The sequence below is a fragment of the Temnothorax nylanderi genome, unplaced genomic scaffold (genome assembly GCF_030848795.1).
Source record: "Temnothorax nylanderi isolate EJ_2023f unplaced genomic scaffold, tnyl_v1.0 TNYL_tig0793_pilon, whole genome shotgun sequence".
NCBI classification, from domain to species: domain Eukaryota; kingdom Metazoa; phylum Arthropoda; class Insecta; order Hymenoptera; family Formicidae; genus Temnothorax; species Temnothorax nylanderi.
This window is the reverse complement of record NW_027249855.1, coordinates 40212-66964: the sequence shown is the minus strand read 5'-3', so window position 1 is coordinate 66964 and position 26753 is coordinate 40212. Positions and strand designations below refer to the sequence as shown.

Here is a 26753-nt window from a genome sequence, read left to right as displayed (position 1 = left end):
AACGAAGCAAAGGTAACTATCGCCAATGAGAAAGATGAGAATCGATGTTGCGAGCTATTTTGTGATGCGACGATTTGCTGTTGCAGAGTTTCATAAGAAGTTGCCTAGCGTATAGGAAGGAGGAGCGTATAGACGTATTGACACTAGCTAGACATGAATACCTGCAACCCCCAGTGCCAAAACATGGCCGCCAAGCGAACAGCCAGCAGCAGCAACAACAACAACAGATACAGCAGCAGCAGCAGAGCTCGTTCAATATCGGCATGTTTAGTGGTATGAATGCGTCGAGCAGTTCGTAGTAGAGAGGAAGGACTAAGGACAAAATCCTCGATATATACCAATACATGCCAAATCTTGAGCGCTCGGACTGTGTACACCATCTCATCTTAGGGAAATAACGATTGCTATAACCAATTGTAAATACTAAAACCGGATACTATCATCGTCACCTACCATCATCACCACTACTACCACCACCACCACCACCACCACTACCACCTATATCACCATCACCACCACAATTATTACCACATTTACCACGGCCATCACCACACCATCACAACTATACTTACAGGATCGACTACATAGGACATTGCAAGAGAGATGCGAGACTGGTCACCCGCAAGTCCAGGAGCTTGCGTCTTTCTACAAACCACGCCACATTATTCAGCATGACAAGAAACAATGTTGTGTTCGTAAATATTCAATTGTATTATCGTTCCTTGTATCAAACAGTGCGATGACTTGATAATAGTGTTTAAAAGAGAGCGAGAGAGAACGAACGAGTGTGTGAACGAGAAAATAACATGTGATAAGTCATTACGAGATAAAAGTGACGTCTAGAATAAGAGGGAAGGGGGGGAAATAGGAGTATATGTGTGAGAGAGAGAGAAGAGAGAGAGAGAGAGAGAGAGAGAGAGAGAGAGAGAGAGAGCAAGTAAAACAAATAAAACGAATAAAATGAAAATGAAAATTCTTTTGGTGGAAGTAAAGTCGATGAGATAAAAAGAGCAACGAAGAATAGGAGAAAAAAAAGAGGAAGAAGTCGAGAAAAGCAATCGGAGCAATCACTTTCAACGGAGATGACGTTTCTCTCTCCTGGCGTTTTAGTGTGCGTGAGCGAACGTTAGAGGATGTTAAAATTAGCGTGAGTGTATATATTTATACTATATATATAAATATATATATATATATATAAACTAATAAATTCGACATAATATATATATATATATGGTGTAAAAAGGACGACAAGCATTGACAGTGGGAAGACAACTGTTGTGGTGGCTCTATCCTCGCATGACCTCCGGCGCCGGTACCGGCATTCCATGAATGCTCGGCCTGTGCATCATGTTACTTTATTCGAATATTAACATTATTACTTGTATCATGATTAATAACGGTTAACACACGCGCATCCATGCCCACAAAACATGTACACCGACACGAGTACACGAAGGAGATTTGATTGGTTGTTCCTATTTTGAGACGAGAGTGGGCTTTATCTATAATGCCGGAACGATAGTCCGATAGAGAGCGAAGTGAAAATCACATAGAGAGAACGAGAGAGAGAGAGAGAGAGAGAGAGTGTGCGTGTGTGTGTGTGTGTGTGTGTGTGTGTGTGTGTGTGTGTGTGTGTGTGTGTGTGTGTGTGTGTGAGAGAGAGAGAGAGAGAGAGAGAGAGAGAGAGACAGAGAGTTGCGATATGCTCCCAAAGTGAAAAAAAAGCATTAAGATCCTAGTCCACCACTATTATCACCACTTGTAAAATCCATTCTCACGCGTGTATAGTTTAAAACCCCGTGTCGAGATTCACTATAACAAAGCCACGCATTACGTTTTTCCTCCTTCACTCTTCCTTATTTTTTTCTTCTCTTTCCTCTCCTTTCTCTCTCCATTTTCTTGAAAGTATAGGAGGAAATAAGAGAGAGAGAGAGAGAGAGAGAGAGGGGGGGGGAGAGAAAGAGCGCGGATCCAAATGTGTGTGTGTGTGCGTGTGTGTGTGTACACAGTAAATTTTGCGCAAACAGTTTAGATTATTCAATTAATCAGGCGACAAGTGGGAAAAATATGACGAGGATAAGGAAGAACGAGCAAATCTTTAAGATAAGAAAGCCGTGAAACGCTATACCGACCCAATCATTATTTCTTTACTCGTAATTTGTTTTATATATGTACGTTATATATAGATAATTATGAAATAGAAAACTAAGTTATTTTATCAAGTGTCCTTGCTTTGTATTATAGTCGCGTCCGTCGACGAGCCGTAGCTTCTGGGAGTAAAAGAAAGGGAGAATGGGGGTTAGAAAGAATGCATCGAGAGCGAACGAGAGACTAAAAACGAGCGAGTGCGTGTGTTGTTAAAATGTTGCGTCAGTTATTGATACAATGTGGGCACCGGGGTATTGATGACAATTCAATACCATCAATGTGATTGGCAGAAGTATGGTGAGAGAGAGGAGAATACATTACAAGTCTGAACAGAGTCTACTACTTAGATCCGTCGCTTCAATTTTGACAAAAAAAAAATGTCAACCGCTCCCACATCCCGCATCCCAGTTTTTGCAAAAAGAAACACGCGGTCGAAAATGCGCGCTCTTGGATTTCTTTTTCCATTTTATAAGATTTTTTAGAGGTGCACACGACGTCACGCACATCATGTCATTATTTGACAATCTCATTGCGAGACCACGCGGCTTCCAAAACGACATAATTTGCGTTGCAGTTCGACAGTTTTCCTATCCACGTGGATTCTCGAACACTTCAGATTGGGTAGAGCTTATATCTAAAAAGTTTACTGCAGCCGGCCTTAAGAAAATTATCCGGAGGTGTAATCCAACGATCGTTTACGCCTTCGGAATCTCTCGCGGTGAACGAAAACGAGGATTTACGGGAGAGCATATAGGGCTCGTATGTCTACACTTTGCGACAGAAAGGATATTTTACATTTGTACATATCTATAGAATTCCTCGGGAACGTAATTACGTGCATGTAAAATAGGATGAGAACTAGGGAAGAAAGAAAAAAAAACTTTTTATCGACAACTTTTTTTTCACTGAACACAAATAGAGAGAAAAATACTTTCCTATTGATTATATAAGGTATTACCATGATCTACACACTGTTAAATATCCGTAATGTCGAATACTGTTCTTTTTTTTTTTAATTGTCCTTGCGTCTCGCCACAGTCACGATCTTTCTTATGATAAAAGAAAAAAAGAAACGAAAAGGGAAGAAGCAGGAATTACGTTGAGGACGGTGTATGAAAACGTTATAGCAATAAATTACGTATTTGTGTATAATTTAAAAGTTAGTAAACTTATTAATTATATATAAATCACGCGCATCTCTCACGGTATGCATTTGCTTTTCGTTTCTCTTCCGTCATTTTCGTTTTATTTCCGTCATTTCAGCGAACGATATTGAACAATGAGTTGCCGAGTAAAAAGTTAGAACATTTATATATATATATATATATATATATATATATATATATATACATACATATGTGTGTGTGTGTGTGTGTGTGTGTGTGTGTGTGAATTATATAAAAATGAAAATCGCCGGAGATACACGAAATATTGATTAGGCTGAGAACGCGCGCACCTGGGCCGAGGGCTAATCGATTTGTCTCTATCGAGATATTTGTTTAATAACAGGTGTAAAATCGTTGCGCCAAATGCAACCACAATAATTCTTTTTAATCTTATCCTACGGGTGAACAAGTATGCGTACACAGAACTAGTATAATTTATAATCGGAGAGGTCGAATTTAATTAACACCAATATGCCTCGAAGTTATCGGTTCCTTCGATCTCACACATATGTGGATACGGAAGATGGAATAAATATTATACAAGAGAAGAGAGAGGAGGAGAAGCACGTAAATTGTAAGGGGGAAACCGATCGGTTTTTGATTCGTATATTCTATCTCGATCGTATTCCTGACTGAAGTTACGTGAAGAATCGTGATTCTCAGGCTGCGTTCCGATATTCACTGCCAGTACTGAAAATCTATAGTGTACGTGACATATAAACTATAGTAAATTTTCAGTACTGGGAGTAAATATTGGAACGCAGCATCAGTTATTTGGTCACGTCGAGTCTGACTCGCTCAGCATTTTTAAAATCTTACTAAAATCTAACTTCTTTGTTACCTAAAATGAGACAAGAGCACGAAGTAAACTTACTTTATTATTACGTATGGTCAGTATAAAGTTAAAAAAGTAAAACGTCCGACAGCTTTGCTCAACCGATATTGAGCGTCGCATAATTCTAAGATCCGTTCTATGTATATATGTATAATAGTTAGTTACCGCTGTATAATTTCTTTAGTTTTTAGACAATTTGAAAAAATCCATATTATGACGTATGTAAAAATATATTTAAAAATTGTGTAATTTCATATTTTTCTTTCTTTTCATTTTCTACAAAACGTTTATTTTCCGGAATCGGCATATGTCTCTGTATGTCTCTCTCTCTCTCTCTCTCTCTTTCTCTTTCTCTTTTTTTCAAGTTTTAATCGAATTGAACAAATAAGGTTTCGGCAGCGAGAATAATGTGAAAAAAGTTGTGCGATAATTTGAGATCCCGGAGAAATGTTCCCTGGTTTTGCACGGTATTAATTAATCTATCTAGCGTATGCGGCGTCGAATATTTTCTTTGCAAGACAGGAGCGTGCCACGTGTCCTCTTTTGAAAAAAAAAAAGTAAATTAACGTCTAAACACATTGGAATTATATATCGATATCACAAACAACACAATATACAGTTCGCGCTAAACAAAATTTTTTTTGAGATCTTAATTACGCGATGAAATTTGTGAGTATTCTGGACACACTCGATCCTGCAGCACTGTATACGGTATATTAAATTTCACGAAATTCCACTCGCAACATTATGCGTTTTTCGAGAAGCAAAATTATGTACAAGGTTGTACGGAGCGTTTCAGAGAGAATGTGCCAGAGAACGAGCGACTGCATTGCTCGGGTAAATCTTCAAATATTACTCGAGTAAGCAAAAATACAAATTTTTATTCCAAATTATTTCCACTTGCAAAACTATTGGAGAAACGCATTCTATATTCCTGCAGATTCTGTACGAAGCACCCCATTTAAAATTATTACTAATGTCACGACCAACAATCGGTGGGGACGAATTCTCCAAATAAAATTGTGCCACGTCTCTTCACAACGATCCATGAGTTTCGCCTTGCCTCCAAATTCACACTCTAAACTACTTCAGTCAACTACGTCGTCTCTGGCATTTTTCAAAGTGTATGACGACGTTCAATCAGAATCATCGCTGTCGTCTGACTTTAATGCGTAAGATACAGGCTTCCGAACTCTACCGGCAATCTTCCGGGGCGGCGGTAACGGCGAATCATCCGTTGTCATCTCTTCGTCAGAATCTGATTTTTTCTTTTTCTTCTTCGTCTATGAAAAGAAAATTAAATCAGTAAAACTCTCGAGAGAATTATTGTTCTAAATATTATACGAACAAATATATCGACTTAAAAAGGCCTGCTTACATGACTTTGTTTAGTGGTAAATATATCATCCGTGTCAGAGTCATCAGATGATTTTGATTTCTTCTTTAATTGTCTTTTTACTCCTTTGTTACCACCGTTCTCAGTCTTCTTCTTGGTAGGTGCTGTAAATGCAAAAGATAAGTAATGATTACAAAATTGTTTTTATTTAGTCATGACTCAGTTAAATGCCAATTACCCTTTTTAGGCGGCGTAAACTTTATAGGCGAATCTTCCCCGGATGAGGATATTACAGGTTTCTTCTCAGATGAAGATTGTTTCTCAGGAGAATTGCCGACTAATGAATCGAAAAGTTCTTCTGAAGTCGCTGCAGAGATAAAGAAATATCTGTAATAGCTGCGTTGTTTAATTTAAATATATATCGTGTATCCTTACGTGTCGGTTGAGGCAGTTTCTTGCTCGGTTTAATGTTGTCATCGGAATCACTTAGCGTTACAATGGACTCTTTCTTCTTGGATCTAAACAAGACATGCGATGAGAAATTGCTCTACGCAAATCAATATGATATATTATACGTACATTTGTTCCGAATCAGAAGATGGATTAAACATTTCGAGACTGTCATCCGAATCCTCGCTGCTCATATTGTATTTCTTCTTGGCTGTTATTTAAATAGATTTAACAAATAGTAAAAGCAAGATTTCAAAAAATATGACAGAATGTAATCTATTTTAATAATCTTTTGGCTCGAGAAAAAAATAAAGAGACTGATACCTGCGGATCTACGAGATGATCGTGGTTGCGGAGGTGGCGAAATGCTACCGAAATCAATGTCGTCGCTATCGTCCGAATCCTTATCCTTCTTTTTGGTTCCTTTCTTGATCGGCTTAAATTGTAACGTAGTTTGCTTCAATCCTGTTTATACGAGCAAAAGGGCTTATCATTAAAATATCCGTTGTAAAATATGTAATTTATGAATTAAAATTTACCAACCCTTCTTTGTAACTTTTTTCTCCATTTTTTCAGGAGAATTTCCAAGTCTACATTCGAGAGGTTTACTAGAATCGACAAACGTATCGAATTCATCTTTCTCCTCCATGATTTGCTCTTTCTTTACCTGATACAAAAATATTGATATAATAACGACACAGGTATGCAAATAAATTAGATAACACATAGTAGACTTACTTTCGGTTTCTTTATGCCTTCTTTCTTATCCTTCGACACAATGTCGGCCTTCTCAATCTTTTTCTTCAGTTCAACGTCGATGACAGGAAGTATGCGACGAGTGTCTTCCATCTTGTAGAATCTCGAGGGCGGTTTTTTCTCGGATTGTTTCGTTTTTTTCTGTTCCTTCTGCTCCTTTTCTTCGAGCTATATGAAAATCGTAAGACAATTAGAAATAAACGAGATAAATTTTCTTTCAAAGTAAACCTTACTTTATTTAATTCGGCTAACAGATTGTCCAGATCCTCCTTCCATAAAGACATCGGCGTGCGAGCTTGCAATCTCTTCAGCTCCGCTATCTTCTCGTCCCGCTGACGCAACAAATCATCCTTCTTTTCCTTCGTCAAGCTCCACATCGTCATTCCGAGAAGGTAATCGAAGTTTTCCTTCTCTATCGCGTTTGCGGTTGGAGCAGCCTCTTCATCGTTTTCTACAGCTTCTTCCTATTTATTTGCGATAATGAGAATTATTAGTAAAATTATATATATATAAATATAAATATATATATATATATATTTATATATACACACACGTTTGTCGACACGAAAAAGGCTTTTTACAAAGACAATCATAATCCAAAGCTCTATACCTAACTGAAAATTTTCTGCTTATTTTTGTTAAATAGCAGAGTTTCTGCTAAAAAATTTATACTATTGGAAAATGGCTATTTGTTAAAAAACCTTTATGTTACAACGTCTACATTGGAAGTTTTACATACTGTTTCTTCTTAAATTAACTTACTTGATCCTCCTAGCGTAGCAAAATAAATAAATTTCAATAAATAACTAACATTCTTTTGCGCTTGCAAGGAATTTTCAAGCAAAAATCTACTTACCAGTACTTGCTCTCTATCCTGCGACAGTTTCCAAGCTACCAACGGATCCGAATCATATTTGCTTCTGACTAATTCCGCTATCATATCCTTCTTTTTCTTGTTCTCTATCACTAGAGTGCCGTCGCATTTTTCAAGGATGAAGCGCGCCTGATTTGTCAACTTCTCCGCTTCCGCTTGCAAAGCTCCTTCCAGGTAATTTTTCCTTTTGTGATATGCCTCCAATCGTACTTTATAAAATACTTTCAATATCTGTACTACACTGTCGTACTTGTTCAAGCATTGATTCTCATCAAATGCACACTGCACAAAAAGATATCGTTGACGAATTTCCAGTCTTATTTGTTATTAGTACTATTAGTACTATTCAATATTTCTGGTATCTTACCATAGATGTTATACTCGTGGTTGTCTGAAGTTTAAATACTTTGTGAAGACCATCTTTTTCTAACTCCACTAATTTGTCACGATTCATCATTACTATGAAGTGTACCGCAATATCTGTGTTGTACTCTTTGTAATCCCTATGATAAAATGAATATTTTTGAAAAAATTATAGAAATTTTCCGCAACTTTTCTTATCATTGATCAATTGTAACACTTACGTAATGATAGCTGGAGTTTTATCAGTTCCATGTAACATAGGTTCTAGCACAGTTTCCTTGTAAGCTTGCGTCCACGTACCAATAGGAAGTTCAGTGATCTCCACCTTATCAGGTCCAATTATTGATATTTCTCCGCTTATAACATAACGGTAATCCCCGCAGCTTTCTACGACGCCTTTGAAATTTTTATAATACGGTATCTAAACAAAATTTTCAATTACGTGACGAAATTCAAGATAGCAATAGATATTTTGATATTTTGAGTGTTCTGTATAATTATTAAGTATATATAACATTCCTAAAGTGATAAATTTAACTTTCTAATTTAAGTAATTTATCGATACGTACCATTGGTTTTGGGTCCGCACCATCCATCATCCTATGTATATTCTCGATTATCTCTCGAGGATTATAGTTTGGTATCTTCGTCATCCATCCAGTACCGATGCCATCAGCACCGTTTACTAATATCATAGGAATCACAGGTATGTAATAGACAGGTTCGATTCTTTGATTGTCGTCGTACTCGTGTTTCAGTAGAGCATCATCATGTTTATGGAATATATACCTTGCCAAAGGACTATGGAAGAAAGAGAGCATGCAGAGATACGTATTTCTTTTTTTTTTTTGCAAACATAATAATGGCAAATACCTGAGCATCGTGAAAATATATCTCGGACTGGCAGCATCCTTTCCGCCAGCAAGTCTTGTACCGAACTGACCAATGGGTTGCAGCAGATTAATGTTGTTGCTGCCCACAAAATTCTGCGCGAGATTAATTATGGTCGCCATTAGGGATGTCTCACCGTGATGATAAGCCGAATGTTCGGCGACCGATCCCGCCAATTGCGCGACTTTCACCTCACGTTTGTCATTGCGTTTCAAACAGGTGAACAATACTTTTCTCTGACCCGGCTTAAAGCCGTCCATCATGTTTGGAATGGATCTCACATTATCATAATTGCTGTACAGTACCAGTTCGACGTTGATGAAGTCTGAGAAAGTGACAGTGTGCGTGTTCTTCTCATAGAGATAACGCTCGCCTAGGCCAATCTCCTTTCGCCTCTTTGTTTCATTCATGTGGTTCATTAACCAATCTTTACGTTGGTCGACACATTTCTTGCTAAACGCCATGATGATGTTCTGATCATCCTGATCGCCCTGGTATTGGAAGCGTATTCTGTGTCTGGCCATGTTTTCGAAGTACTCCTTCGCCTCCTTGGCGGTCGAAGTACCCAAACCTGTATATTAAAAAAAAATTGTTAAATGAGTCTTGTATAAATATCGATAATCAATGAAATGACAGGAAATACAAATTTCTGAGTAAACACCTTTGTAGTATTTGATTTTATACGTGTGAAAGTTTTCTGTTTCCTTCTTCCAATCTTCGAATTCCGGCAGAGAGAAGAAAGACAAAACTTGATTGCCCTTAGTGGCCTTTACGATAGGTGTAATAAATTCTTCAATGAAGTTCAACTTTAATAATGACGGCCAGTTATGGTGGATAAAATTGATCAACAGACCTTTGATATGTGAACCATCCTAAAGAGATCAAAATTTAATCGTAAATACTTATGATAAATAAATAAATAATAAATAAATAAATAAGTGTGCGTGCGTGTGCGTGTGTAATATCTTCTGCGCGAAAAATTTAACCTGATCTTGATCAGTCATGATCATCATTTTTCCATAGCGCAACGTTTTCAAATCGTCTCGAGTTTCGTATTTCTTTTTATATTGAAGACCAAGAATTTTTATCAAATTGTTGATTTCGGCGTTTTCCAAAATCTGCTTATGGGTAGCCTCCCGTACGTTTAACATTTTACCTATGATCAAATACCGATTAGTCTTATCGTAGCATTAAAATTTATCCATTTTTTTCAGTAAAATAAATTTACCTCTCAATGGAAATATGCCATATTTATCTCTGCCTATGGAAGCGATACCGGACACAGCCATTGTTTTGGCTGAGTCTCCCTCAGTCAATATGAGTGTGCATTCCAGTGATTTTGCAGTTCCTGCATCATTGGCATCCTCTAACTTGGGTATACCGTGAAGTTTTCTTTGCTTCGATTTGGGACCTAATTTCTCAAGCTGACTGTCAGCTTTAAACTTCGCCCAGGATAACACTGCTTCCACAACACCGATTTTCGCGATCTGTAATTGCATTGAAAAGTATGATCAAACGCATAGATAAACGCGAACCTTTGATATAAATATTTGCACTTACTGAGGTGATAAACTTATCAGTTAGTGTGCATTTAGAGCCAAAGCTCTTTGGCTGCAGAGTCATGTTCTCCTTAGTTTGCGAGTCAAAGGTGGGATTGTTGATGAGACAGTTAACGAAGATCCACAAGTGATTCTTGATTTGAAACGGCTTAATGGCAACACCAGCTTTATTCTTCTTCTTTAACGTTTCAATCAATTGCTTGACTATCATGTCTGTCACATGATCGATGTGTCTGCCACCCTATAGATATTCGGCACATTTAAATATTTGAAACACTATTATCCTTCACAGAAAATTATTGTGAAACTTACCTTTGTTGTTGCGATACTATTTACAAAGGACATTTGTTGAAATCCTTTATCAGATAAAGTGAGAGCCACTTCCCAGCGTGGACCACAATTCTCATACACAACTTTCAGCGGGTTACCGACATCGTCTTCTTTTCCTTTGATGTAAAAATCAACATAATCTTTAAAATTCTTTACTGGTATACGGCTCCCATTCAGATAAACCTTGACGCCCTTCGAGGAGGCAGCTACATCATATGCTCTTCGAGACATTAGTGATACAATATCGTCATCGAGAGATTGCATCTTGAACTTTGTCAAGTCCGGCGAAAATGTGACTTTCGTGAAATCCTCTCCGTAATAGTCCTTAATTCTAGGCTCGCTAGCTTTTCCCATATTATTGCCCCACGTCTGTAAAAGAGAAGAAAATTATCATGTGATAGAACTAAAGATGGAGATATCAATGTGTTTTTGCTCACTTGTTTTAAGCATTTCTTGTATTCCTTTGCTGCAGTCTCGACAGTAAAACGATGACTAAAAATGTTACATAGCTTGGCACCGTAACCATTCCTACCACCGGTCACTTTCTCTTCTTCGTCATCATAATTTGATGATGTCAGAAGGTGGCCAAATATCATGGTAGGTACATACATGTTCTCGTCTTTGTGTATCACTACAGGAATGCCTTTGCCGTTGTTCCATACAGAAATGGTGTTGTTTTCCCTATAATAGAATAGCATTTAATTAACAATACAATTTATGGTAGATTTTTGTGAATGTTGAAATGTGTTTCTTAATATGACTTACGAGTCAATGTCAATCTTGATCATATCCATCTTAGGATCACGTTGTTTATTATCGGCAGCATTTACCAGGATCTCATCAAAAATCTTATATAATCCAGGAACGTATCTTATTTCCTTCTGCATCATCATTTCCTTCTCCTTGTCAAAGACCCACATCATTTCTGTTAGTGGCTCCACAGATCCAATGTAGGTATCTGGACGCAGCAGAATGTGTTCCAACTGCGATTTCTTTTGATAGATACCTTCAATGGTTTTCTGCTTGGTAGCTGGCTTGCCGTTGCCAGTCCCATTTTCCATGGCTGTATTCATTTTGGTACAAGGTACTTTTAAATATCTACAAATCAATAAAATAGAAGTTACACGTAGAAATCTATACAAACTTCTACTACAAGAAACAAAATGTATTGTAAACAGCTCTGCTTTTGTGAAATCGTTCTCGAGCAATCAAATTTAACTGTCACAGATTCTATTCGTATCTAATTGTTGAAGACACTTTAATTCTAATCTAGACGCGGACGTCCAGCTCCGAGGGAGTGCCTTCTCTCCTCCTGGGATGGAAGCTATTACCGCAGGTGCACGCATCCACGTTGTAAGGAACTTTGAAAAATATGGCGGGAAAGAGCCGTCATCTAATCGGCGCGGTTTCGAGGGGCCCGTTTGTCTCAGGACGGGGACACCTGTCCACCTCCTTCCGTAACTCGCATAGGGTCGTCGCAGGCTGCGAGTCGCGAGTCCGCAGACTCGGCGCGGACGGCGTACGTTGCGTACCTTCAGTGATCGTGCTTCGGCATCCAAAGTGCGTCGCTTGCTGCTTGGCGTCGGTTGTCTCTAAGACCGCAGGACCTCCATTCGCGGGACCGTAAACACTAATTATTGGCATATCACAGGCGCGCAGGGCAACCGTCTCGCTGGACGCGCGTCGGCCGTACGCGATCGTGCCGACCGATTCGCTCGCGCCAGCACCGGCAGTAAGCCGCACGCGAGAGACGAGGTACTCGTCAACGTATACTTCACACCTTCGCGTTTACCCCGAATTGTCCGCGTTCCAATGCTCGCTTCGCGCTACTTGGCGCTACTCGGCACTCTCGGCAGTCGGCTTGCCTCCGAGAACAGGGCTGCCAATCTCATCTCGTGTAATGGTGCGATCCCATGGTACGGAACGTATGCGCAATGCGGAATTGGCGGAATAAAGTCTGTCTAATCGCAGATATTCCGCCAGTTGCGTTCCGCTGAAATATAATTTGCCGTGTCCCATAGAGCGGAATTCGCGGAAGCGCAATTGACTCTTGCCAATCACAAGATTGTTTCCCATAGATCCTTTCATTGTATCTATCGGAATAGTGTATATTATTGGCACGTACAGACTACGCTTCCGCATTTTCCGCTTCATGGGACACGGCAAATTATATTTCAGCGGAACGGAATCACACGTACATACATGCAATACATCTGTCACATTAACGAATTCCATTCATAACCTACAAAATTGTCACCAATTGCCACCAAAGCCAAAAATTTAAATAGTTTTTAATAATATTCTTACGGATCTCTGTTGAGATTCTGATATTTTGTCTTTTTACACTTGCACACAAGGACACAAGTAGGCTTCCGCAGTTTCCGCACGTATCAGTGCGGATAAAATAAAAACTTGCGGATAAAAGTCGGCGGAACGAACGTAAAAGAGGTCGAACCAATCACGAGCGTTCCGCCAATTCCGCATTGCGCATATGTACGTTCCGTACCATGGGATCGCACCATAACCTTCCACTCGTCCCACATCAACACGGAATACGCGACCGCCCATCGGATTGGTCCGCTGACGGTGAATTTCCGAGATTTCTAGGGACTTTCATCAGGGAAATTGGAGACATCTTCGGCGAGCGACCAATCCACGCGAATCTGTGCACAATCGGCTTAAAGCCGTGATCAGACTAAAGCCGTCTGTAAAGCCTTGTGTACACGATACTAGAAATCGGTCCGAGTTTCGGTTTAAGCCAATCAACTTGCAGCTCTTACAGAAAAGCAGCAGTTTCATTGGCTTAAACCGAAACTCGGACCAATTTCTAGTATCGTGTACACAAGGCTTAATACCTACACTCGTACTTTAACAATATTTGCTTCGTATAAAAATTCTACAACTTGATGTTACAAAATGAGGGTGCAGGTCCATTCAGTGGACATCAAGGAATATCATACCGTTTGTAGAATTAGGCTGAGACTCCAAACAAAAAAGTTAAACGAAAAGTACGATTACGTGAACGTAAAGGTCTTTCTAAATCGTACTTTTCGTTTAACTTTTTTGTTTGGAGTCTCAGCCTAATTCTACAAACGGTATGATATTCCTTGATGTCTACTGAATGGACCTGCACCCTCATTTTGTAACATCAAGTTGTAGAATTTTTATACGAAGCAAATATTGTTAAAGTACGAGTGTAGGTATTACAGACGGCTTTAGGATCCCCTTAAGGGGATGCTAAAGCTAAGGCCGCACTTCCTCGACGTCGGTAATGTCAACTCTGTCAACTAAAGCAAAGGCCGAACTGATATTGGAGACCTCGCGTGGTGACAACGCGAAACTCCGGTTTCAGTGTTACCAACTAATTTCAGGTTCTATGAAGTGGTGTATGTCCGTACACGTACACACACCACTGAATTGCTCACACGGACGCACGGTAGAGAGACATATGCTATAGACGCGGCAACGCCGCGCGGCGTTGCCGCGTCTATGGATTCTTTAGCAATACGGCCTGAACCTGAAAATGCTTTCTGGCCGTCCGTAGCAGAAGGCAGTAACGTATCAAGGCTGATAAGCACCCGCTTTTTATAAATTACATATATTCTTATGCACACATGTGCGTATATATATATAATATGTATCTAATTATTATGTGTATGTTTATAATTGTCTGATGACAAATAATAACAGTAGCATAATTGAGAATGTGAATTAGTATACATAGTATGTATTGACGCGGGTACTTATTAGACGTGGCAATTTACTGCATCTCTTGCACCTCAAATAATTTTTTTCTTGTAATGTAAATGAATGATGTAAAACTCTTTCAAAGGATCTATCCATTCTTGATGGGGTAAAATAATAACTTCTATAACAAATGCAATAAATATTAAATTTATAGTATTGATTTATATAACTAATTTTATTCTGTCCTTATATATAGAAAAATATACACTCAGTCTTAGCATCAGAGTAGAGGGTAACGCAGCTGATGAACAGTATAGATAACAAACTGAATAAAAATCTTAATTATTATAACATAATGATATATTAATAAGATTTTTATTCAGTTTGTTATTATATCTATACTGTTCATCAGCTGCGTTACCCTCTACTCTGATGCTAAGACTGAGTGTATATTTTTCTATATAAAGACAGAATAAAATTAATTATATAAATCAATACTATAAATTTAATATTTATTGCATTTGTTATAGAAGTTATTATTTTACCCCATCAAGAATGGATAGATCCTTTGAAAGAGTTTACATAAAAAGCTCAGCGTTGGAAACCTCATATTATTCATAATTCTCCATTATTTGTTTAAATCTACGCAGGTTCCTTTTCAGTAAGATTGATAGTCTGAAGTAATAGGTGATGGCAAAAAATCTGAAATTATTGCACTATCATGCAGAAGCACTAAGAATTTAAATATATATTTTTATGCATATTAAAAGATATATTAGCAATCAGTCTAATTAGAAAAAAGATGTACCAGATAATAAAAAAGAAATTGTATATAAAAAAATGGTTTCTAATATGTATTCAGAGAATGTTGATTTATCATATTATTCTTTCAAACTTGCTTTCCTCCTTTTGAAAATTTACACCAAGAGAAACTTTTGTAACATATTACTTTGTATTGATTTTTTTTAACATCTTTATTTCTTAAAAAGGAAACGAAAACCGTAGAAGAAAATTATTAAACTTATTTTTATTGTGTTGAGAATTCATTCAATTTTATCGCTACGTGTCTCAACTTCTCTTGTTCAAAACAAAAAACTAATTTATAGCTTTTGATTTTATATATAATTGTTAAATTTCAGTTTTGTCAGATGCAATTTGTGCGAGCTTATTTCGTGGAGCAAATATTTTGTTGCGTTTTCGAGAGTGTTTATCCGATCATTAGCGAAGCGACGCGATGCATTTATATTTGATCACGAGGGACTATGCGCAAATTTTCGCATTGTTTGCGGATTTTATAACTTTATTGACGAATATAAGATCTAATATTTTTCGCATAATTGATTTACGATTACTCGCGTTTTATTGAGGCTCAGATGTACACCCGTCTGTATCACGTCAATAAAAATCTGGCAGCAAAATGAGTATGAATTCATTCGTTTAGCAAAGGATGCACGTTGACCTTAGAAGCGCACGTTGGAATTTCATCCGGAGGGAAAAAACTTTGTCGCGTTTTTTTAATCTTTCTGATTCTCAAAATAAATTCTTCGTGTATATTTTTCGCGCTCATAATATTATTTGATTTGTGCAGATTAATTTTCTTTTCATGCATGAAATATATTTTGGCAACTATGCCGTCTATAGGAAGAAATCTGTCGGACTGTGCTAACTCGGACCACGTGCGTTTCTGACGTTTAGATATTAGTGAAATTCGGTTAGAAAACAAAAAAATGACCTGTCTCGTTTCTTGATAGAAATTCGAGATGCTAAATACTAATTTATTGGGTGCGTTCGGGAAGACACTATTAGTGCTATTTGCTTATTTTATCCTTGTTTTACACCTGATGAACGATAAAGATAGAATGATGCAATAGCGCTAATAGCGCGCTTCCCGAACGCAGCCATTGTGTTATAAATTCGACGTTCGCTTTTCGCGTGAGACTGGCATCGGCTTCCTATGTCGCTAAACGGGCCTTTTTCAGTTGGATACGTTTTTTTCATTATAATATACAGAGGAGAAGAAGCTAGGGATAGTGGGATAGGTAGACATACATTTTGTACGACAATATCGGGGGTCTATCGATCGTTAGTACGATTATTTTTTCTCTGGGCCCGGAGCCTCGTCCACGATGACAATATCGCGGACACGGGACGTCTCCAGAATCGTGCTCCGATTACTTTGTACTAAGAATAATTCTGCATAAATTTCTTTTGTGCCTTTATATCATATGTATTTTTCAAGCAAAGTTCATTTGCAGAATTTACGCGATGGAAGATATATGTATACATATATAAATTAGTAATAATTGAAAAAAATGTAAAAATGCCTAACGAGGCATCTGTATGACATATCTGTCAAAGCTCGTTCTTTGAAACGGCTTTATAAATCGCAAAATCCTTTTACAGGAGTAAAGTAGAGGTACTAATGAAGAGTGGGAATATATAAAAAAAGTAGTAATAATTGGAAAAAATGTAAAAATGCCTAACGAGGCATCTGTACATCATGTCAACAGTGTGTCTGCTGAACGCGGCCATTTTTACATTTTTTTCAATTATTACTAATTATTTTACAATCCCACCCTTCATTAGTACCTATACTTTACTCCTGTAAAAGGATTTTGCGATCTATGAAGCCGTTTCAAAGAACGAGTTTAGACAGATATATCGTTGAGTTCATCTGATCAACACTCTGCGTTGATTGGTTGGTTCTAAAAGTAAGAGCCAATCACGTTCGACTGCTACTCAGCGGCTTGGTCTGCTGAACGCGCCCAATGCCTAACGAGGCATCTGTACGACATATCTGTCAAAGCTCGTTCTTTGAAACGGCTTCATAGATCGCAAAATCCTTTTACAGGAGTAAAGTTTAGGTACTAATGAAGGGTGGGATTGTAAAATAATTAGTAATAATTGAAAAAAATGTAAAAATACCTAACGAGATATCTGTACCACATATCTTTCAAAGCTCGTTCTTTGAAACGGCTTCATAGATCGCAAATTCCTTTTACAGGAGTAAAGTAGAGGTACTAATGAAGTGCGGGATTGTAAAATAATTAGTAATAATTGAAAAAAATGTAAAAATGCCTAACGAGATATCTGTACCACATATCTTTCAAAGCTCGTTCTTTGAAACGGCTTCATAGATCGCAAATTCCTTTTACAGGAGTAAAGTAGAGGTACTAATGAAGTGCGGGATTGTAAAATAATTAGTAATAATTAAAAAAAATGTAAAAATGCCTAACGAGATATCTGTACCACATATCTTTCAAAGCTCGTTCTTTGAAACGGCTTCATAGATCGCAAAATCCTTTTACAGGAGTAAAGTTTAGGTACTAATGAAGGGTGGGATTGTAAAATAATTAGTAATAATTGAAAAAAATGTAAAAATGCCTAACGAGATATCTGTATCATATATCTGTCCTGGTTCGATTGCTGTGTAGGAATCAGACAATGTAGCCAACCCCGAAACTGCCCACAACTGCGTGCGCCATCGCGCCGTCTCTCGCAAGATCCGTGAACTACTGCTGTGACATGATTGCTGCTCTGCGTGAATATTTTTGTGAAAAATATACACGATCGTTTCAAAGCTCCCATTTTTATTCTAGGCTTTCGATCTCAATTTCAAAGGTACGTTATTGTTTGTGCACGTCTTCTGAAGTGCGGGAAAGTTTAATTTCGTACATATTACGTATACAACTGTTTATATTAGAAAATAAGGTTATGAGGTGACAGCATTTTAAAAATTTTTTCAATTATTACTAATTATTTGACAATCCCGCACTTCATTAGTACCTCTACTTTACTCCTGTAAAAGGATTTTGCGATCTGTAAAGCCGTTTCAAAATAGGAGCTTTGACTGTTTTTGTCGGTAATTTGAACGGCTTTAGCATCCCCTTAAGGGTCGGCAGGAGACACGGTGGAGACCTCTGTCGGGTTGGCTTAGCTGCGACTCGCTGCGAGTCCGTATTTTATTTATTATAAATTTTTAAGAGCAAAAATGCAAAATCTGGCTTTTTACCTCCCTGCATTATTATATAAAGAGTATATAAAAAAAAATTCACGAATCTATGTAACTTATTTTATGAGAAATCTAGATATTACGAATTCGGATTCGTAATATCCAGATTTCTCATAAAATAAGTTACATAGATTCGTGAATTTTTTTTTTATATACTCTTTATATAATAATGCAGGGAGGTAAAAAGCCCGATTTTGCATTTTTGCTCTTAAAAATTTATAATAAATAAAATAGGAGTTAAAGTGCAGTTTAACGTGCACTTAGTGCATAAAGTGCACCTGAGTGTACCTGAGTTTGCCTGGGTCTCCTGCCGACCCTTAACGATTATTTTCTAATATATTTGAACCGAAAGTCGGAGTATCTGATAACTCCGTAGCAAAAGTTCGAGGGTAGTCGGAAATCCATCGGGTAAAAGGAAAGGAAAGGAAGTTCGACGGTTTTATTTCCTGCCATATCGTACGAGATTTTAGACTTGAAAAAGAAGAAAAAGAGAACAGATTCTGAAATAACTCAAAGACCAAATACTAAATTCATGAACCTAATTGGTCAATATCTAATAAAATTCGCTAATTTAATTGTTGTTTCTACGTGTTAGATAATGAAAAATTATTAATTCAATCCATGTTAATAAAATATCGTCAACCAAGTTGTAGGAGCCTTATCCGATCTCTAGATATAACGGGATAAGGTAGTAGGTTTATATTAATGGAAATATAATTCTATGGATGTACGATTCCTCAATAATGACGCATTTTTCTGACGAGGCACGTGTTGTCGTGCTTACATTGTATCTTTATACAACTATTCTTATTCCATTATCTATCGTACGGCAACGTTACTTTTTTTTTTTGCAAGATTGTTATACTGTTAATTGGATATTTTACTGCTTTGTTCGGTATTACATTCGAAAATCTGTCGGTGGTTTTATATGCTTGCTTTTCTACCGTGAACGCACTATTAAAAAGGAGAGAAACGACACAAGCTCGCACTACAAACGGCAGAAAGGAAAGCATATAGACGCGGAATAATAAAATCGGAGTTAAATACAAAATGAAATCACTACTGCTCTCCGTCTCGTGGTTAGCGGTGATTGATTTCGTAGTAGCAGCTGTCCACATTGTTGAAAAATTGTCGAAAATTCTTGCTAGGAGGAGCGCGGCTTAATGGAATGATGATTGGACGAATGAAGAGATCGGTAGTAGTGAGGAAGAGTACCTGTGAAAAAAAAAATCAAGTAGACTACGTTGTACATGTGTACCGTGTATTTGTAATTTACAAATTATGTTGTAAAACATATTCATCGAGGGTTGTCACGAGATTGAATCAACAAAAAGAAAACTAAGACACTCGACTTAAATTATAATTTTGCGCTTTTACAAAAAATAATAGACATCGAGGATAATATTAACAAACAAGCAAAACGACATTGAGAGAGAAAGAGAGAGATTGCCGCTATAATTTCTTAAAGCAACGGCGCGAAAAATACCTAGTTTCAATTTTGTGCGGCAACTCACCAGCGGTTACAACGCGAATTGCACTGCGTTCGCGAATGAGGATTTTCGTTAGTACGGCTGGTGCCTCTGATTTTGGCGACCACCACCTCCTCCTCCTCCTCTTTGCTTGCCGCCATAGCCTGAGCCACCTGGAACAACACCGAGACTGCACCGTTAGTCTATTTACTTCTACAACGCAATTCTATAGCTACAATTATATGATTATAATTACACAAGTTAATAATGTAAAACAGATCGACTCTTACGATGTAATGCACGCACATCTCGGTAAGAATACACTACTAACAACCAAGTACTACGAAAGAAGATATTACTACTGATAATAAATGTAAGAACAAAGAGGCTACAGGCTAAGGTAGTAAGCTGCATACTTTTCAGATCCCTTCCTTTTGATATGCATCTCTCTGGGATTCTGGTAATTCCTCCCTTGGTTTTTGTTATTACAACAATGATTAAGCAACATGAATTTGTAAGCAAAAATTATTAAAGCAAGACAAATTAAATAAAATTTCTCTTTTTGGACAAGTTTTTTCACTTTGACGTCTTTATTACAACTATAAGTCGGGGGTTAACTTGCTCTCGTTGCAATCAAAGGGTTACAAGGATGGGTGCAACACTAGCGGTGGCAAAGCTAAATATAAAAGAAAGAGAGAGAGAAAGAGAGCAAAATACAAAATGATGGGTAATAAAGAGTATATCAAGGAACGCTGTAATGCGTACCTTTACCGCGTACACCACCGCGCCCGCCCGCGTAGCCACCTTCGTAATTACCACCGCCATAGCCATAGCCATCTGCGTTTCATGAAACACATGGTACAATGGAGTCAGTATCCGCACGTACCATCGAGATTTCAATGCATTGCAAGAAGTAAAAAAACATCGTGCAAAAAGAACCAATTCCAAGAGTGAGAATTCTAGTTCGAGAAAAACGATGCAAAGATACTCTCTGAAGATCGTCAGGATACTGACCATTTCATGACAGAAAATACCTCACCCTAGGACATTACTTAAGTTCAAATTCGATTTACTATAATCTGCTATATGATAAAGAATAAAGGATAATCACCACCATATCCGCTGTAATCATAACCACCGTAACCGCCGTAACCGCCGCCGTAGTAATCGTATCCCCCGTAACCGTCGTACCCACCGCCGTAGCCGCCTTGGCCGTAGCCACCGCCATAACCGCCTCCGTAGCCCTGTCCCCAACCACCTTGTCCTCCAAATCCGCGACCCCGACCGCCACGGGCTCCTCTACCTCGGCCCATCATTCCGCCACGCATTCCGCCCATGCCATCCAATTTAGGTGTCGCCTTTTTTACATCCACCTGTTAAACAAGAGATCGAAATCAATAAGAAATATTGTTGATTCAATTTATGAATTGTAAAGGCCATTGCACGTAATAAAGTTTTAGTCATAATCGTAAGGCCGTAAGAAAATAGACCAATCACAGTCGATTATTCTCCTTGAGCTCGAAGAATAATCGAGTGTGATTGGTCTATTTTCTTACGGCCTTACAATTATGACTAAAACTTTGTTACGTGCAATGGCCTTAAGTTAAATTTTAAGTTTAATAATTGCTAAATAAAAGACCGATGAAACTTACAGCTTTTCCATTGATGGTCTGTTTGGGTGTTTTAAGAAGTTCATTGACCACTTGCTCAGATTCAAACGTAATAAAGCAGAAACCTTTCCTTTGGTTCTTTGTCTTATCAAACGGCATCTCTACTTCAACAATCTGGAAGAAATCCGCGATAATTTATGTTCCTTTTGGCTTATTCCTTGTATTCCGTTTCTAAGCAAAAAATACTTACATTTCCAAATTGTGAGAAGAAATTTTTGATATCGTCATCGGATAGTTCTGTTGAGAGACCACCGACGAAGATCTTTCCATGCCTAGCTTTCGCTTTCTTAGGATCGACTTTTTTGTTGTTGATGACATGATCGCCAGCTGACATAATCTGTAAGAAATCATTAAATCCATTTCAGGAATGATTAATTATATATACATTATTTATAATACTTGAAATTTACTTAATGTGAGTACCGATTAAAAAATAAAAATAGATAGATAAATTACCTTATCGAGAGCTTCGGCTTTGGCGAAGACAATAAAGGCAAAACCTCTCGATCTTCCCGTGTTAGGATCTGTTTTGACATTAATACTCTCAATGTCGCCATATGTGCTAAAGTGTTCTCGTAATTCCTCTGAAACAAATTAGAATAAAGAGCCATGACGAATTTCCGAGTAAAATGTAGCTTATTGACGATTGCAAATTATTAAGAGTAAAACTACTCACTGTCAGTAGTTTCCCAGCTCAAGCCACCGACAAATAATTTTCTGTAAACAATAAACAAAAGTAAAATTAAGTAAATGTAATGGAGGATAACGCGTTTGCCGCCCTAACTTTGCAACTGCTATTGCGGTAGTATTATATTATTTCAATTGAATTTTTATAGGCACACAATGTTAAAAGGTAAACGAAAGAGATAAATAAAAATTAAATGTGCCTATCAATCATTAGAGTCCTGATTACTTCCGGTCAACCTGCAAAGCAATGGAACTAATTTATTTTACCAAAGAAAGAACAGATTTTTTTATAAATATTAAATTAAATTAATTGCTTCTACGAATTTAATGTCGATTAAATGTCATTCCTGTGCAAATTAAAGTCATACTACAATTTAATAGAGTGTAATTGATGATCCATGATGCTATCTGGAAAAGGCACTGCAAAAAATTTTGTTGTATTTAAACAAGCACGATATTTCCAATTGCAGCAACACACAACGTAGGTGTGTCCTACATATAGATTTGGAAAAATAAACACGTTCCTTGCGTGTGAGACTGAACAAGATTGTTATACTGACAATAAGAGATAAAGTTACAACATACCATATCCCTAGAACAAATGAACTTTTCATCAAGTTAAATGTTATGTTATTATACAAATTACATACGCAGTTGCTACGCGATAGCGTAGTAAAATTCAAGTTACGGAGAGATGGCGGGTTTGCGTACCACATAGGTCAACTCGATTTGAACACCATATATATAACAAGTTTTGTGAAAAATATTAAAGGAAAAGTTTTTTTTTTAAGTACATATGCATAAGTATATATGTGTATGTGTGTGTGAGTGTGTAGTAGAAAAAAACGCATCAAAGAAAGCAAAGTACTGTTACAACGATGATCCAAATAAGCTACACACAACTCCAGTTGAGATACGGCTGCTCCTAAAGAAAATACAAACAACTTTTCTAAGTTACAAATCCCGATTATTAATTGGCTCACAGTAGTGGCACGTGGTAGATCGACTGCAACTCTATATTGGAAAGCTAAAAATTAATTTCCACATTACAATAGATCAACATTGGTCACTGCATGATTTTGCTTTGTTATCTCTCTCATTTTTTGCTTTTCTTTTATTTGACTTCTTTTTAAACAATGTTATTGTGCATTACACTCGTACGCATACATATATAGATATTTTATCTTACAGTTCGTCAAGAAGGCTTACATTAGATACGACTTGTCTCCGAGTCTCGAGATGCACTTTTCATACTTTTTCATATTCAAATAACAAGCTGCAATATGTACACACTTTGCTGTTTTTCTATCTTTTCCTTAACTTTTTTTTCCGGCGATGTTAAGTCTGTACTTATATACGTTTATCGATATATGTCGTTTTCATATCATCTATTGCTGATGATAAATACCATGGGTACCAGTCTCTCGCCGGTATCTGTTGTCAGGTCAGGTCACAGTTAGCCGGTTGCAAGCAGCCCACCATAATCGCACTGGGACGTTTGCCACCTGCAGACCAAGTCACAGAAACTGCGTTAATGGCGTTCCGGAGCCTATTGGAGATGTTTGCATTGGCCCTAGTGTCTCTGTGCATTTGCTCATGCCCAAATAATCCAAATCACACTCGAATCAGCGGAAATTACTCTACTCTGTATTATCCAGCAGGCAAGTATGTGTCGCTGCGACACGTATTTGATCTCAAGTAACATTTAACTCGACTTGATTCCAGCACTTTTCGTGTTGTGACGTAACATGATGGACGTAACTTGAGAACTCGATGCTCGATCGTTCACAATAATTCCGACCCCAAAGCTCATTCACGAAGCCTCATAGTTCAATTCAGCGATCCCAGACAAGCATTGGACGGATTTTGTCAATCGTTTCAAGCAATTGACTAAATCTGAATTTGACCGTAAACTGTACTGTGAATAAGGAAAGATGACTCGTAACTGATCAAACGTGGATTTCAAAATTATATTCTATAAAAAAAAATAGAAAATACAAGTGTTATTCTTATAGAATATATAAAAATAAATCTACAATATACATACAAACTTTATTAATGATGGAATTGTGACTGCCCTCCATTAATTATAGGACTAGAAGAGAGTTAGGCCCTAAGCAGAATGGCTGTCTTGGCAATGTTTTATGCCTTAAGTCTTTGTCTTATGTAACGCACAATACAGTATTGTGCGTTACATAAGACAAAGACTTAAGGCATAAAACATTGCCAAGACAGCCATTCTGCTTAGGCCCTTAATCGGCTGAGTGAGAACAGAAAGAAGAAATTTACAAAAAAAGTTAGAAAGCTTGAAAAACAGATGGACACATACCTCATAATAATAATACATATGTAATTGTAATCACAGCATTGTAATGAGCATAATTATATATTTACCTTATTTTATTTCATATAACAAGCAATATAAAATATTTCAAACAGATTTTATTACGAGGGCATTGGTAATTGATAGGACGCAGTAGAATTTTATAATTCACATTTAGTTATCTCTGTGATGTGTATGTATATAAATATATATATAAATACATATATATATATATATATATATATATATATCTAATTTGTAAACATTCGTGCGATAATAAGATACCGAGCAGCAAAGTGACGTTTGTTGTCTAGTGCCCGCGTACTCCCTGCGCTCGAATGGCAAACATGAACGACGTTGTCGCGGAGGGGGTGGAGGAGGAAAACTAAAGCGGCAAAATGTCGAATATGAGCGCGGAAACAACGAACGACGTGCAAGGTAGACACGCGACACGCGAACGAGTCTCTTTGCTACGAGCAGCGTGAGAGAAAGAAGAAAAAAAATAGACCGCATCTGAGCTACACGACAACAATAACGTAACTTCGCGTACTTATTCGAAGAACCGGCAACAAAAAGAAACGCACTGGCGAGCGCGTCGCGATCGAACGACGTAGGATGATCGCGCGAGTAAGTGATCAGTGCCCGGTGCACGATCGATGTGCACGGATTATGGTTTTGCTCGATTCGGCCCATCGCCATCTTGTCCGAAGCCCATGTTGGAAGCGGAACTCCGCCGCAAGGGACGCCGACCGATTTCGCGGGAAAACGCCTTTGGTGGAATGCAGTCGCGCTAAAAATCAATGCCGTTCCCGGGATGCGAGAGACGATAGGCGCTGTAAATCGTGTCCGATCGCGCGGCATGACCATGCCGGAGCACTTGTGGCGGGTAGACGGACGAAAAGAGTCTTACCTGTCCTCCTGCGAGTCCTGGCCATTCTCCACGGCGTCCCCGCCGCCGCCACCGGTACCACCGCTCTCGGCCTCACCGTTCTTCTCGAAATTTTGCTCCGCCACATCCTCACTGAAGTCCTTGTTCTCTTGCTGATCAGCCATTGTTTACAGCCGCGTTTTGCGCACTCGCCGCGTTAACGATACGAGGGAAGCTCGGGAAGATAGAAAATAATCACAATCGCACTTATATCAGTGGACGACTGCGGAGTTGCGGAGAGACAGATCTACGGCAAAGAGGAAAAGACGACGAGTGGAATACCTACATTAGTTCTGGGAACGCCGGATCGACCTGCTCTCTGCCGGGAGCCCCGGGAGGAAGACGGAAACCGGAAACCGTGTCGACCACGGGTCTGTTTCTATGAGGATGCAAACTGCAAACCCATGCAGCGGAACCACAGATAATCTGTGGCGGAATGGCGTACGCAGAAAATCGCGGAACGAGAGTCTTGACCAATCACAAGCGTTTCGTGATTTTCAGCGACTTTCCGTGGTTTTTAGTGGATATAGTTTTAATTTTCTTCGCGGAACTGCGCAATTCCATATGTGTATAGACCCGATCTACAATGGATGTTTTAAGGGTCGGCAGGAGACACGGTGGAGACCTCTGTCGGGTTGGCTTAGCTGCGACTTGCTGCGAGTCCGTATTTTATTTATTATAAATTTTTAAGAGCAAAAATGCAAAATCGGGCTCTTTACCTCCCTGTATTATTATATAAAGAGTATATAAAAAAAATTCACGAATCTATGTAACTTATTTTATGAGAAATCTGGATATTACGAATCCGTAATTCGTAATATCCATATTTCTCATAAAATAAGTTACATAGATTCGTGAATTTTTTTTTTATATACTCTTTATATAGGGCCAATTCCTTTTAGTGACACAAGTCGACACAAGTGTCGTTCTGTCTTTGTTATTCATTGAATGCCAAGAAGGATAGAACGATGTTTGTGTCGACTTGTGTCGCTAAAAGGAATTGGCCCATAATAATGCAGGGAGGTAAAGAGCCCGATTTTGCATTTTTTGCTCTTAAAAATTTATAATAAATAAAATAGGAGTTAAAGTGCAGTTTAACGTGCACTTAGTGCATAAAGTGCACCTGAGTGTACCTGAGTTTGCCTGGGTCTCCTGCCGACCCTTAAGTCGTAAAGGTGCCTTTTCATGCTGACGCTCGACGCTCATTTTCAGCGTCAAAATAGGTCACGTGATCAAAATTGACGTGACCACACTAGACGCCAGCGTCAA

General features: G+C 38.1%; 2 protein-coding genes and 1 long non-coding RNA gene across 5 annotated transcripts; all 3 read right to left on the bottom strand.

The window, feature by feature from the left end:
• Window positions 1-3678: 3678 nt before the first annotated feature.
• Top2 (topoisomerase 2) lies at window positions 3679-13150 on the bottom strand. The gene is made up of 23 exons (XM_071724548.1): window positions 12834-13150; window positions 12241-12701; window positions 11474-11806; window positions 11146-11389; window positions 10691-11077; window positions 10380-10619; window positions 10048-10306; window positions 9806-9975; window positions 9481-9691; window positions 8802-9390; window positions 8498-8729; window positions 8150-8349; window positions 7933-8068; window positions 7548-7847; window positions 6925-7155; window positions 6674-6859; window positions 6479-6602; window positions 6260-6400; window positions 6065-6146; window positions 5921-6003; window positions 5724-5852; window positions 5528-5649; window positions 3679-5432 (listed from the first exon to the last, which is right to left on the bottom strand). The coding sequence occupies exons 3-23, from the start codon at window positions 11779-11781 to the stop codon at window positions 5286-5288; spliced, it is 4521 nt and encodes a 1506-aa protein (XP_071580649.1). The 5' UTR covers window positions 11782-11806; window positions 12241-12701; window positions 12834-13150; the 3' UTR covers window positions 3679-5285.
• A 5985-nt stretch (window positions 13151-19135) lies between these two features.
• On the bottom strand, window positions 19136-25755 carry LOC139785388 (RNA-binding protein squid-like). Of its 3 annotated transcripts, XM_071724545.1 has the most exons (9): window positions 25467-25755; window positions 22223-22263; window positions 22003-22130; window positions 21737-21883; window positions 21529-21660; window positions 20988-21249; window positions 20642-20713; window positions 19922-20049; window positions 19136-19622 (listed from the first exon to the last, which is right to left on the bottom strand). In XM_071724545.1, exons 1-8 carry the CDS (start codon window positions 25607-25609, stop codon window positions 19970-19972), a joined length of 1005 nt encoding a protein of 334 aa, XP_071580646.1. In that variant the 5' UTR covers window positions 25610-25755; the 3' UTR covers window positions 19136-19622; window positions 19922-19969. The 3 variants fall into 3 exon arrangements, with proteins under 3 accessions (XP_071580646.1, XP_071580647.1, XP_071580648.1); XM_071724546.1 differs by lacking the exon at window positions 20642-20713 and having other exon boundaries at window positions 25467-25754; XM_071724547.1 differs by lacking the exons at window positions 19922-20049; window positions 20642-20713.
• Window positions 23642-25460, bottom strand: LOC139785389 (uncharacterized). The gene is made up of 2 exons (XR_011721931.1): window positions 24842-25460; window positions 23642-24208 (listed from the first exon to the last, which is right to left on the bottom strand). It is a non-coding gene; the product is annotated as an uncharacterized lncRNA (long non-coding RNA).
• Window positions 25756-26753: the final 998 nt, after the last annotated feature.

What these genes read in the sequence shown, in the direction of transcription:
- Top2 (XM_071724548.1), bottom strand. Translation starts at nt 11,781, where the DNA reads ATGAATACAGCCATGGAAAATGGGACTGGCAACGGCAAGCCAGCTACC. An exon ending in CTGATAAGTTTATCACCTCA is followed by an intron (nt 10,307 to 10,379) that starts GTAAGTGCAAAT and finishes ATGCAATTACAG; the next exon opens with ATCGCGAAAATCGGTGTTGT. An exon ending in GTTTACGCCGCCTAAAAAGG is followed by an intron (nt 5,650 to 5,723) that starts GTAATTGGCATT and finishes TTGCATTTACAG; the next exon opens with CACCTACCAAGAAGAAGACT.
- LOC139785388 (XM_071724545.1), bottom strand. Translation starts at nt 25,609, where the DNA reads ATGGCTGATCAGCAAGAGAACAAGGACTTCAGTGAGGATGTGGCGGAG. An exon ending in GAGCTGGGAAACTACTGACA is followed by an intron (nt 22,131 to 22,222) that starts GTGAGTAGTTTT and finishes AATTTGTTTCAG; the next exon opens with AGGAATTACGAGAACACTTT. An exon ending in AAGCCGAAGCTCTCGATAAG is followed by an intron (nt 21,884 to 22,002) that starts GTAATTTATCTA and finishes GATTTCTTACAG; the next exon opens with ATTATGTCAGCTGGCGATCA.